This window comes from Chaetodon trifascialis, chromosome 3, assembly GCF_039877785.1.
Source record: "Chaetodon trifascialis isolate fChaTrf1 chromosome 3, fChaTrf1.hap1, whole genome shotgun sequence".
In the NCBI taxonomy this organism is placed as follows: domain Eukaryota; kingdom Metazoa; phylum Chordata; class Actinopteri; order Chaetodontiformes; family Chaetodontidae; genus Chaetodon; species Chaetodon trifascialis.
This window is the reverse complement of record NC_092058.1, coordinates 27,368,092-27,381,909: the sequence shown is the minus strand read 5'-3', so window position 1 is coordinate 27,381,909 and position 13,818 is coordinate 27,368,092. Positions and strand designations below refer to the sequence as shown.

General features: G+C 41.3%; 1 protein-coding gene across 2 annotated transcripts in view; it reads right to left on the bottom strand.

Moving 5' to 3' along the window:
• epha8 (eph receptor A8) overlaps positions 1-13,818 on the bottom strand; it is a 110,824-nt gene that overhangs the window by 13,475 nt on the left and 83,531 nt on the right. The window contains exons 7-12 of one of the 2 annotated variants that reach the window (XM_070958424.1): positions 11,693-11,848; positions 11,086-11,505; positions 9,003-9,127; positions 5,227-5,389; positions 2,447-2,579; positions 132-199 (exon numbers count right to left, since the gene is read on the bottom strand). In XM_070958424.1, the coding sequence (XP_070814525.1) occupies positions 132-199; positions 2,447-2,579; positions 5,227-5,389; positions 9,003-9,127; positions 11,086-11,505; positions 11,693-11,848 (1,065 nt within the window). The remainder of the gene's footprint in view (positions 1-131; positions 200-2,446; positions 2,580-5,226; positions 5,390-9,002; positions 9,128-11,085; positions 11,506-11,692; positions 11,849-13,818) is intronic. The other variant, XM_070958425.1, reaches the window with a different exon arrangement.

Here is a 13,818-nt window from a genome sequence, read left to right as displayed (position 1 = left end):
CAATCAGCACGTGATAAAAACTGTTTGCTTTAAAGATGAATGTTTTTTACAATGGTATCGAAAATGTGACCTCTTCAAGGAATGTAATCGAATCTATTATTGGTAATAACTGAGGGACATAACAAACATACCATGACCGTTCTGGTAATGCATCTTCTCCTCATCAGAGTCCTGGAAGGCTTTGCTGTAGCCACAGTGTCTATACAAACCACACACACACACACACACACACACACACACACACACACACACACACACACACACACACACACACACACACACACACACAAACAGATGGCGGGATGAATACAGGACAATAGTGAAACATTTGTGCTATCAAACTCCAGCTCATTATTCATAGATCAATAATTGTTCATAATGAATTGTTAACTTCAACAGAGCTGCTCATCACTTAGTGATACTTCGTTATTTCTAAAGAACAACCAGTTCACCCTGTTAATAAAGTTTCTCACTGGAAACAATTAAAGGGAAAGAAGTCAAGAAAGAGAAATGTTTATGTTTGAACCAAAAAACTATCAACTATCATTGTAAACGTTCCCTTTAAAATAAGCATTACAAACATTTTTCTATGGGTACGCTTCCATGTTTCCAAATTAAAATAATTCACATCAATAATCATATTTACAAGGCACGGTACACATATCTCAGGAGGGGATTTAGGAGGCACAGGACAAAAAGGAATAAATAAAGGTTTTAACACCTCGTTCACACATAAGATTAAAAAGCAGCAGTCTGCCTCTTGCCCCTCATGAGTCTGTAGCTTCCTATCATCTCCAAGGTAGAGGTAGTTAATTTTCTGTTGGTTTTTAAATGAGCTGGCATGATTGATTGGTGCTGTGGTCCTGTATGCACTGGAAAGGTTCCCTGTGCTAGCTTCATTTGGTATGGGTAGTGTTGGAGGAGCAGGAAATGTAACTTTTTTTCTTTTTTTCTGTCTGTGTAGTCACTTTAAAACCTGGCAAGGCTGGTGCAACATCCACACAGACAGTCCTTATGAACTGTGTCCTTTCTGCTTCATTTACTGACTTGTTCCAGCTACCGCAGATATTGAAGTGGAAGTTAACAACAAAGTAAAAACCAAGTTCTGTAGATGACAGAAGGGCTGCTAAATTTATTTTAAGTTTTGGCAAACTGTCTCATAAAGTGATGAAATGGAGACATAAAAGTCACCTATAAGTCTCTGTGGTAGTCTGCAGGTTGTTAATTTTATCACTGCTGTACACCTGCCAACCGTAGCATTACATTTACTTGTTTTCCATATATATATATATATATATATATATATATATAATTGTATTCTACTCCTACATTTGAATTTCTTGTTATGACTTATGTCTTAGATTCTTGATTTTACTTACTCTACTTACATTTATACATATAGATTAGGCATTGTTGGAGAGCCTAGGAATGAAGATTGTCATTGCCAATGACTGCTTCCCTGTAACTGTTGTGCATATGACAACTTAAGCACTAGCGTGCATTATTTTGAGGGACAGCTGCACATTATAGCATTAGCCAAAGTGCTGTATATCATTAATATAGATTAGAGGGTCATTTAGTTAGTATAGCACAAGCATTTGTGGTGATCAACCATTAATTTATCTGCAGTGCTGTAAGGATTTTTTCATTATGATGCAGGTGAAACTGCCCCTGGTGGTTTCTGTCCACCACCAGGAGTTGTTGGTATTCCCTCATGAGTTTAATAGTAAGTTGGCCAGGAGCATTTCAAATGCTGAACCATCAGTGATGCCTTTGTTTTTCAATCCTCCATCTCAGTAGCATCAAATATACAGGACTTTGCAGTCAGGACAACATGATTTTGCCTGGATAACATCTTTAAATCTTTTTGTTCTAATCAAACAGAATGGAAGTGAAAAACTTATTATGCACTGAATTATGAATTAATTAAGTGCAATGAAATTAATTATTCGGTGCAGTACTACAGAGATATAAGTTGAAGACATCAAAAGGGAGGAAGGGGGGGCTGATGGGATAAGTATGAACATTTGGCTTGCAAGCTACTGGACATGAATCAACATAATTAAATCCACTATGAGGTGCAAATTGCAAGCTAGGAAATTAGCTAAATAAGACAGTGAGAAGACAGGGAGGGTTGAGGAGATGAGAGAAGCTGAAGCATTAGCTTTCAAGACTCCTTTCTACACATCGTCCTTATCACTGATAGAAAGGCATGCAGATTATTTATGTGTCGATATTTTGATTCCACATAACAAAGAAACTGCAGGTATTTTAGCTTCTCAAACATTTAAGATATCCTGTCTTGTTTTTTACTTTCATTTTACTTGCAGCCAATACAGCATGTGGGAAAAGCAGGGAGAAACACATTGCACACTAGGTCTTGATCACAAGCAACAGTACACAAAGAGAGGCACGGTAGAGTAGTGTAAGAAAGTGTTCCACACACAGCAGCGATGGGTAGTGTGGTAAAGTGTAGCCTTGCCGTTTCCTGCAGATGATGATGGCCAGAAAGGTGATCAGGCCGAACACCAGGGCCATGCAGATCCAAATGATGGTCATGGTGTTGTAGCGCAGAGGAGCTGAAAACACACGCAAACACACTGTGTTAACGGGCGGAAAGGTGCCACCAACAGTCAAGAGTTTTCAGTTTACACTAACACACACACTGACGCACGCTGGCAAACACAGACGGCAGGTAGAGCGTTCTTGGACAAACAAGATAAACAAGAAATTGGAGCTTCATTAAAGAGCTCAGCATTTTTTAATTACCTCATGTTTGCATTTTGAAAGTTTGTCTGTGGCATTATGGGTAGGAAATATTCAGCCAATGCTGTCATCTACTTTGAAATACTGGGCGTTATCTCAGACTCATAAGTGAATAAGCCTCTACGTTAAATATACTGCGATAAAAGCTTTCATGGACATGTATACATGCATGAGGCAAGTCAAATATGTCTGGACATGCCACTGAATGCAGGGGGCAGGGTCTTTGCACATAAATACACCACCACACACTTCTAGTGGGTCATAAATCATGATTGAGATTGAGAGGGATTATTTCTGTATGAGACATTGCCTTTTAGGAAGGTCCTCCAGAGTATACCTTTATCATACAGTATATTGTAAGAATATGGCCAACTGTGTGTGCTAACACACCCTTCAACATGGGTTTGTACACCTAAAGCAGTGGTAGTGCGTACGCCCAGCACTGCAGAAGCATGGGTTCAGTTCATGAAAGCAGGTATCCAGCTTGGCTTGGCATTATAACACACCAGGGGCACTGCTGGTGAGTGGGAGGCCAGTGTGGAATGAGTCACTCTTCTATGCCCAAGAAACAACTACTTGGTGGAAGTAGTCAAGACGAGTTGGCAAAGTGTGGCTCCTGATGCTAAAAAGGTTTCAGCGAGACTAAACATATGAACTTACTACATGCAAAAAGTTACTTTATTTATTTCATTTTGATTAAATTATTTGCAGGTCATTACAGTCTCATTTTTCTAGATGCATTTTTCACAGTAACTGCTGTTTTGATACTTTCTAAGTTTCTACAAGGCCAAACAAATGTCTCATATTCACATTCAGAGACAACTGACCCGATCAGAGCTTTGCACCTGACAGGATTAAGAATGAATCATCTTCCTGTGCTAGAGCTAGAATCCACTCTAAAGAAAAGTGGCAACGTGTGTGGATGAGGCTGATACAGCTGTTTGGGTTGCTGTGAGTCAACTTACAGAAATAAGCAAAGGAATTTCTTGGATTGACAGACTTTAAATCAAACACTCCAAGCAATCACAACAGCAGCTGTTTCGGCTGAAAATGACATTGGAGAAGAGCCAGCAAATGGCAAACATGAGCGCGATATCAGACTGATTCATGAGGTAACAAGACTGAGAGTCTACACCCACACTAGCCACTCTTTGAGGCTGTACTTAGGTGTAATGGTGCTTTGAGTTAAACTTGAACATCACTATGGAAACATTCTTACAATGACAATGCTAACATGCTGATGTTTAGCAGGTAAAAAGCACAAATGAGGCTGATTAGAATGTTTTGCAGTTTTGCAGGTATTTGCTCACAAAAAGAACTGGCTGAACTGAAACCTGACTGTATGTTGGCACTACATGAAAAACCAGGGGATCGCCAAAGTCATGAGAATTAATCCAAAGGGAGGTTTGAGTACATGTAGCACACTTCATGGCAATCCTTCCAATAGTTTTCAGGATATTTCACTCCAGTAATCAAACCAGTAGCTTTCATCTCTGGAGACCATAAGTCTGTACAAGTGTTGGACTGACGAACTGACAGACAGAACAAAAAAGCCATTCCTGGAGGAGCTAATTTCATCATTTGATTATCTTCTTACACCTACAAGGGTTATTGTTAAGTCTCACACAAGCTTGGGTGCAACTCAACGCTGAGAAATTGCATCATTGTTTGCTGTTGGGTAACGGACACGACGAAAAAGGCTACTCAGTCTGTTCTTCCTAAAGTTTAGGACTTATTGATTACTCAGCATGTTGGCTCATGGGATCTGTGCAGTCCTCTTGTTTTCAGTGTCTGAAAGTGAATCAGTATCAAGAGGAGGAGAGTTGGGGTCCAGTGAGCAGCAGAGTGAAGGGAGACTATTAGTCAATGAAACAGCGCTGGGACTCCAACCAGGCAGGAGGTTTAGCTTTGCAGACCTAGAGTCTGCTCTGCAGGTTATCTGCCAAATCCCCTATTAGGAAAGAAAAATGTTCCAATAAAATGTTTTTTTTTAGTTATTCCTAACTTTCAGTGTAACTTGCCTCAGGTGGACAGACCCATGAAGACTCATAGCCCACCCAGCACTGTGTACAGCTGTTTGAAGCTGGGAAAGGCTGCAGTTTTGCTGACAGGGGTGACCCTCTAACAATGCACAGATCAATGGAACAGAGGGATGGACTGAGGCGGTTATCGCCCTCACTGAGACCCAAGCCTCTTTAGCCCTGGACCATGCAGTCTGGCCTGGCTTTGAGAAGCTCTCTGTGCCAAATCTTTTGACACAACAAACTGTTTTCTTACTGGGCAAGAGGCAAGAGGTTTCAGCAAGCATGTCAGTGATACAGTAAGCCTTCTTTATGTTTCTCTGTTTCTTAGAGCTTCATACACACACACACACACACACACACACACACACACACACACACACACACACACACACACACACACACACACACACACACACACACACACACACACACACACCTGCTTTCCCAGTCTGGATCTCCACGTTCTGGCTGAAGCGTCCGCAGCCAGCTGACGTTCTGGCTCGGACCTGAAAGATGTACTTGGTGCCCGGCTTCAGCCCTGACACTCGGGCACTGGTATTTTTAGACTTCAGAGTGGAGTAACTGTGCTCTTCATTATCCTGTGAGAGAAAAAAACACATTTAAAGATTAGGTTAGAGGAAATTGGCATGCTGGTCAGCCTATGAGCTCACTGCGTTTCCCCATGAAAACAGCTCTGCTGCTCCATGTAATAACAGGAAGGAGAACTTGTTCGCAAAGGCTGACTTCCACATCCAGCAGACACAGAGCGACACAATCATTAATTTAGTCATGTTGCTCACCAATTGGCGAATTCAAGTCCAATTTCACTCTCTTTCAGTTATTTTTAGACTCTACCTGAGGTAAATGTCTATTGTCATAACTGCTAAATGCTCCACTGTGCTGTTTGCTGATGAACAGGTAGTGTACTGCGGTTTTTAGAGATTTTTTGTGCTGAAAATGACGTTATGACAGCAGCGAGAGTGCACCAAAAAAGTAAGGCTGAGGGCTGGACGGCTAAACAATGAGCTAAAACTCACTGTAACGCTCTGTAAAGCTGAGGTTGGCTGGGTATTGTAGGTTTTCACATTATCAATTGACACGTCATTTTAAAAGTATCAGCTGTAGCTGCATTAAGTTAACATATAACAACACAGTGCACCATTATGTGTAGGGTGGGAGGATTATTTGAAACTCGTTAACTTTGAAAGAATTTGCTGTTTACACACTGAGCTAGGCGTTTAATATTTCTGTCTGTACTAGGACATCATGGACAATTGTGCTAATCAATGACAAAGACTGCTTTATGGCAATATTTGGTTTTTATGTGATTTCAGCATCTTGGAAGAAGTAACTTGATCCATCAGCAGGTGTTAAACTGGGCTGCAGCCTGCCACAGCTCCTTCCTGCCTTCAATCATTTCCAGGACTGCCAACTCTCACACGTATGGTGTAAAACGCCTGCTTTCAGGCTGCATCTCACACTGTGATGCGATGAAAAGAAAAGTCATGCCAAATAAGAGCAAGCCACAAAGCCACTCTTTGATACAACAATAGTTTTAATGCAATTAAGGCAGATTAGAACTTTGATCAACAGTTGATCCTCCCAGTACAGTCATTCACATCACTGAATGCAATCTGGAGTTTCGCACAAGCATCAATACTGATGCTCTGCTTGGTGAGGGACTTGCCCACAACTACTTCAATCCTTTCAGTGGATTAATGACGGGGTACCTGCAGTCATAACACAACAGCAAGATTGATTCATGTGTCTCCAAGATGAGAGGACATTTCACACTTTACACATGGCACAGCATTGTTAAATTCATTATTGATTTAAGTCTCCTGACACTGGCACAGGATCAGTCTGGCTCTAACAGGAATGAACGCTCTGTGTTTTTCTATACATCAGACTAGTAAGTGGTCACACATGCCGGTTCTAAGTTTAATGGTTAAATTGTTTCGAATAAAGCAGCAGTTCTTTGGATGAATCCTCAGCTCCAGAGCTGTTGGGACATTTTTCATTTCAGCAAAAGTCCAAATGTTGGTTCCTCTGGTTTTTTTAAAAAGACTTTTGATTTTTTTTGTATTACCTCTTAATATTATGTGATATAAATTGCAGGAATGGTGTTGCTACATAAACAGAATCTAATATCTGTTAAAATAAATAACAAAATAAGGCAAAAAAATAATCACATTGTATTGTACTATAAGTTAATTGTTGCCTCAGTGCACAGACATCTATTTTATGCAAGGACAGGAATTTCATTGTTTCTTAAACCATTAATTCAATAAATTGTATTATTGAATCCATAATCAATTATGTACTCTAATATATCACCCAAATTAATATTTGGGGTGATGTATGATTGTGCTGAAACACTTCTCCATTCCCCAAATTACAAACACTTTCTCGCTTCCCTGGAGTGGTATCTGGCCATGTAGATAGTTAAGATTCATTTTATCTGTCATCACCAGCCACCACTGCTTATCGTTATCTTTTTCACATTTTGGAGATAATAGTAGTGGCTTCCTCAACATACTTTATGTAACAGCTTTAGCATGGAGCAAACGATAAACTGGGGAAATATGAAGATTTTACTGTCACTTAACTAGCAGTTTAACAAAATTCAAACTCTGTGTGCTACAATAGCAACCAAGAATTTTGTTCCTCATCTTCAACATGCTTGTCATCTGAAGGTGTGTGAATAGTCCAACTGTACTGTCACTTAAAACAATGCTATCAATCATAAATGAATTTTCAGACAATGCAGTGCCATTTGTCTCAGGAGTTTTTTGAAAACACATCAGTATCTTGAAACAAGGAGGGAGACGGCAGATCGTGCTAGAACTTAAATTATCATAAATGAACACAACCTTGTCTGCCAGTCAAATGTAATTGGCAGATAATTACCTGAGACATCTTTTGATCTGCTTCTATCATCCAGAAAAATGACAGGTACTTTGAGGAGTGTTTGTCTTATTTTCATGTTTCCTTTCAGATAATAGCTTCATTTATGACGCATCATTTGTTCAGAAATAAATTCTCATGCCTATCACGTCTATCTGCCATGCAAAGTTGTCTTTTTATGTACATACTCATTAAAGAAAGGGATGCATTTCTTGTTTTGAAGGACCAAGTTCTCTTTTTAGAAGTCTCAACTAAACAGAAGTGCTCAGCATTATCATCATCATCATCATCATCATCATCATTGCTATCGTCACCTTGTTTTAATCTACCTGCTGCAGCATCTTTGCACAGTGAATTCAGAGATACTTTATAAGGTGGTAAAATGAGTTCAACAATAATAAGAGGTGCAAGGGGCATCCAAACAGAAGAATAAGTGAAACATTCATGTGTCCTCAGAAAGGCTGAGAGCCTAATTATGAAGAAGCGCTGGGTGCAGAAATAAAAGCCTTTTTTTGTCTTCATTATCATCCTCAGCAAGCGTGCTGCTGCAGCGGCCACCACCCTCACTGTGACTCATTGTTATTTAGTACAGTGGTATAGAAACCTTAAGAAAGCACACTGCTGACTTGTCCACTTGAAATCCCCCACAGGCGTCTCGCCCCCTGAGCGAGGCCAGATTAAGACACCAGCGCGAGAGACGAGTTAATCCTTCAGCGCTCCCCACACCATCCTGCTTGTTTGGCTATGAGACTGCCTGTTCCCAGGCTGCTCCCTCTGCAATTAGCTGATTTCTATCATCACACACACATACATCAACTCACCCAAACACACATGCATATGCACATTCACACACTTGCAGCAATTAGCTCGTCGTGAGGCTTATGCGCCCGCCAGCCACTTGCTGTCACTGTCACTTTTGCTAAGTTGGAATCTACACCGTCTCATCCTTCTTCTTGCGCTCCCTCTCTCGACCCCCATTTCCTTTCAATTAGCTGAGCTGCCAGCAGGATCTTTTTCTTGGATTAAGTTATCCGGAGTCTATCCAACCACCACTGCATTCACAATATCTTGACTCAGCTTAGTCACAGCCCTTTGAAGACAATGAGCTTATGTTCTCCAGGTAGAGTGGAGACTGTGGCACTTTTCTTCCTCTCATAAGTGCCTGCATAGTTTCATGGTAGTTGTCTTTCGGGAAAATAAACAGAATATGTTGAAACAATGCAAAAACAAATGACTGCTGTGTTTGGGTTTTTGCTTTTTTAAGTGCAGTTATGAGTGGTACAGCTGCTGCAGTTGGTGGAGTACCTTTTCATAGTATTTGATGTCATACTCCAGGATTACTCCGTTGGGCTGGTCGGGTTCATGCCACAGCAGAGTCACACTGTTCTGACTGGTGTTCTCCTGGCGGATCGCTAACACTTCAGAGGGGGCTGCACAAGAAACAGGACAGATTATTTGCTTTGTCAGTTCAACATGTGGTTCCTCAATGATCAACATATACAATGAGGTAATGAGATTACCCTGTACTTAAGTGCTGTGTACAAAGGAACTGGCACCACTGTGGTTATATTTGGTTATACTGAGGCATAAAAACTTGGTAAGATAAGGGAGAGGTTGTGGTTATGGTTGAAAGAAACCAAGATGACTGTCGGCAGGAATGGCAAAATTCCTCTCTAAGACATTCTGTAGCACTGTAACAGCATCACACTGCATTTGACTTTGCTTTTGAGTCCTTGTCAGGTAAACACCGCCCTTTCAACAAATTGTCAATACTGTCATTGTAACTCAGGACCGTCTCTTCAGACTGGCCTTGTTGCACTGTGGAGCTTTGAGCTCTGAACATTAAACAAGCTCCAGCACAGTGTGACAGCACCTGGAAATACAATGAAATCACATATGGAAAGAGGAACTAATTGGCACAAAAGTGAAGTTTAGTAGAAGGTCAACAAAATCAGTCCCTCAGCGGTTGGTACATTACAGTCACATAGAGTTTTCTGCACAAAATTCAGCTGAACTTTTTAACAAAAAGATGTTCTTAAGATCCCACGAGGATCAAATGTTACCTGGGGCAAAACCAGTGTTTCAAGACAGTATTTCCTGGTGCACGTGTGGATTTAGCATACACTCCAATGAACGACAGCAGAGAAAAGTGCTGGATTTTAACCCTGATTTTAACCTCTTGTCTGTCCAACATTTCATCTTATTCGCTGGACTCAATGACCTCCCATCTTTTGTACTTTAGTGAGTCAGTCTCTCTGGGTGCTACTGCCTTTTTCAATACCAAACCTCCAAATCTTCCCAAACTATCAATCGATCCTTTGATTTATCAGCTGTGTTCATATGATTCCAGTGTATTTGCACTGCTGCATACAGCAGGATGGACAGAACTAAGCTGCTGTGAAGAAAAAAAAGTTGAAAAATGGTAAACTTGAGTGCAGGTTAGACTTAAATGTCAACCAGTTAATGACAGGATTATCACAACTGATTACACTAATCAGAATGGAGAGAAGTCTGTAGAATTTGTTGTTCTTATAGAGTCAGTGTGGAGGGCCTTGGTCTTGTGTGTCTTGGTTGGACATAAGTACTGTTTGCTGACAGTAGCAGCTCCTCTGACTAGTCCTTATGGAAAACAAAGTGCGTGTGCACCAACCTGCTCTTCATTACCAGCACAAAATGATGTTGAGACAGCACATTACTTTCAAAAATTATACTTTGGCACATTTACAAAATTTGACAGTGAGAGTGAGACATCAAGAGGTGAAGAGAAAGACATGTGATTCAGGGCCCAGGCTGGATTCAAACTATTTTTCAGATTGTTTTTGTGCCATTCCTCTTCTTATGGATAATTTACAATGAAAATTTTTCCGCATTTTTCCCTGACAGGAACCAACAATCTGTAGTTTGGAGCTTTCTATAATCTGAATTTCTAGGAACCAAAGGCTTTGCTGCCAGGTTCAGCATTGCTTTTCTACCAGCACATATTCATATCTAAATGACAGAAAAGGTCGATTGCCAATGACTGCCAAAAATCACATATATGACAGGTACCAAAACAACATATATTACCATTGGAGAGTACCAGTAATGGGAATGTCCGCAGCTCTGATTTAGAATAATCTACAATCAGAATAGCAAAACACACTTCCTTGCAGGGCTTATAACACATGCTCTGATGCTCTGATAGTTAGAGAGTACCTGGAACTTGGGTTTAGTATCACTCCCTGAGCAGTACTGAAATGTATTCAAGGTGGAAACAAAAGCAGTACAGTAGTACAGGAGATCCAGAATAAGTTATGGGTCATTAAGCTCCATAGTGAAAAAAGCCTGTGTGTGTTTTGCACCAAAGCCTTCACAGTGAGAAACTGTATGTCATTGTTCTGAACCCTACCTGCCTGGTTTGTTGTGATGTTGACGATGGCATAAGGTGTCGGCTCGTTGCTTAGGTGCGTCACTGCATTCATGGCCAGGATGCGGAAGGAGTAGTTAGTGTGAGCCACCAAGTTGAGCACAGTCACCCAGGGCTCTGTCAACCCGCTCTGGCGGGGAATAAATCGAACCGCTGCAGTCCCCAAACGCTCCACCATCCCTCCTCCCCCGGCCCCGATACTCGCCCCTGCCTTCCCTCCACCAGTGCCTCCTGGGAAGGATGCACAGTTCTCGCAGGGCCCTCCTTCCCCTGAGCATTTCTGACACAACACACTGTACTGCAGGTCGCTGCGACCTCCGGTATCCAGAGGGCGATCCCACTCTAAATTCACAGATGTCCCATTGACTGAGGAGATGACACTCACTGGAGCAGATGGAGGGCCTGGAGAAAAGAAAGATGGAGGTTTGAGTTCATTCACATGTTTGATCACAGCCTAAAAAGTAAATTGGATTTTTGAGGCATAGATAAGTTGGGCACATCATTCCATACTTGCTGTGTGTTGGGTGTGTGCGAGTGTGTTCTTGCCTATGGGCTTAGATGAACTTGTGTACCATGTGTTTGTGCTTACGGGAGCATGGAGCTGCTGGTGGGTCATCTGCCGCTCGATAGTGGTTGGAGTCGCAGGGGCAGGAGAGGGCAGCTCTGGTCTCTGAGTGGCTGTGTTGAGGACATTTACCACACAGGCCATCACCTGCCACGGGCTTATAGAAGCCCACCTCACAGGCTGCAGAGAGAGAGAATAAATAGAGTAAATAGAGAGCGTGCAGGGAAGGGCTCTGCACTCCCATAATCACTCAGACCATGATAAAATGAATCACACTCCTATAGCAAGCAGTGCATATGAACGCAGCTTTAACTTTTTCAAAACTGTGTCATCTCCTCCAAAGCATTCATTTTAGGACATAACGTCCCACCTCCCAAATCCCCCCACCCTCCCCTTGCACCCCTCCTCCGAATCTATGTATAATTACAGGCCTTGTAACCGCAGAGACCGCGGAGCAGGGGAGATGAAAGTCATACTTCTTTCTGCTCAGATTTGGGCTGAAAAGGCTCTGCACTGTTGATACTCCCAGTGAGACCCTCAGAATCCAGACCGTGTTTCAACCTTATTCAGCTCCTCTGATACATATTCACTTTTAACTCTGCACTGATTAATAATGGAAGGAGCGCTGATAAATATATTCTCTTTCCAAGCGGTTAATAGGCTTCTGCTATGGTAAATGGGGCAGGGGTAAACTTTGCATACTCTCAGAAAGCAGCTGCAGACACCAACACGCTTGTATTTGCCCTTTCTCACAGGGTAATTTATGCTTTCCCAGAATGCTGAGTGTTAGTTTACAAACGCAGTGTTTTTCTAACCTTTCCGTGTTGAGTTTATAGAAGACCGTTTTAGGTGCTTAGACTTCAAAGGTGCTGAAAGAACCATGAAATTGGATAACCAACATGAGTGAAATTATAACAAAATGATTGGTTAAAATGTATTCTGGATTACTGGCTGAGACATCTGAAAAGAAATAAAACCTTCCCATGCTTGTACCTGAAAAGTACACATGCAAATATTCACCATGGCTATGCAGAAACATACACACACACACACACACACACACACACACACACACACACACACACACACACACACACACACACACACACACACACACACCCTAGATGTGCAATCCTTTATGATATCCTGCATAATGGTGTTTAATTTGATAGGCTGAATTTTTTGCCTCCATTTTATTTTCAGTTAATTGTTCATTTGAACACGCTGTAGTCATCACCCTGATGAAAAATGTGACTATTCAAACCATGAAGTGTGTGAAGGTTCACATTATCCTTGAAGGATACACCTCCACTAAGTAGAGAAGTTGCTACTTCATCCACCCACACGTGTCCAGCCGGAGCACCACTGCCAGCAGTCAGGCCCTGATGTCTGTGGCAGTGGGAAGTCATCCCACATTATGCATAAATAAGATTTGACGGACATATGCAATTGAAATAAAAATAGCAAAGAAAGAAAAGTGACGTGGATGGATAAAAGCACTGTATTCTTTGTCTCAGAAATTAAAATAAATAAACATGAATTCACTCCAGGTTTCAGATGGCCAGTTTTTGTTAGATGCCGTGGGGGAAAAAGAGCATTATCTTCTCTTCTATGCAAACTGAAGCAACCCAAATTCAAAATAGAAAACATTCTGTAATATATAAAAAAAAAGGAAAGTGACTCTGAAATACAAAATGATGACAAATTGATTACAAAATGCAAAGCTATGAATTCTTTTTTCTTCTTTTGCATAAAGATAAGTGAGCACTGTTTTCACATGGACTGGGCTCCATGAACATTTCTGAGCGCGATCCTGAATTATTTAAGACATTGAAAAACATTCCAGTGGTTTTGGCACCTTTTTGTGTTGCACCTCCGCCGACTTCCTGTGGTCAAACATCCCTCTCACAGCTCATCTTTGAAGAAGCCACCACAAGATACAAACATAAAATCACCCCAGCGGGCTGAAATGGGTTATGATACTGTCATTTGTTTTACATTCTACTTACACTGTTAGTTTTGTTTTGTTTTTTTAACTTTACCCCCTCTTCATTTAGAAATGTGTTTTTTCTGATGAAAACTAAGCAGGTTGTTTTCTGTGCAGAGTTTGTTAAAAGCACATTGCTCTGTAGTCAGTGCAAAGTTTGAAG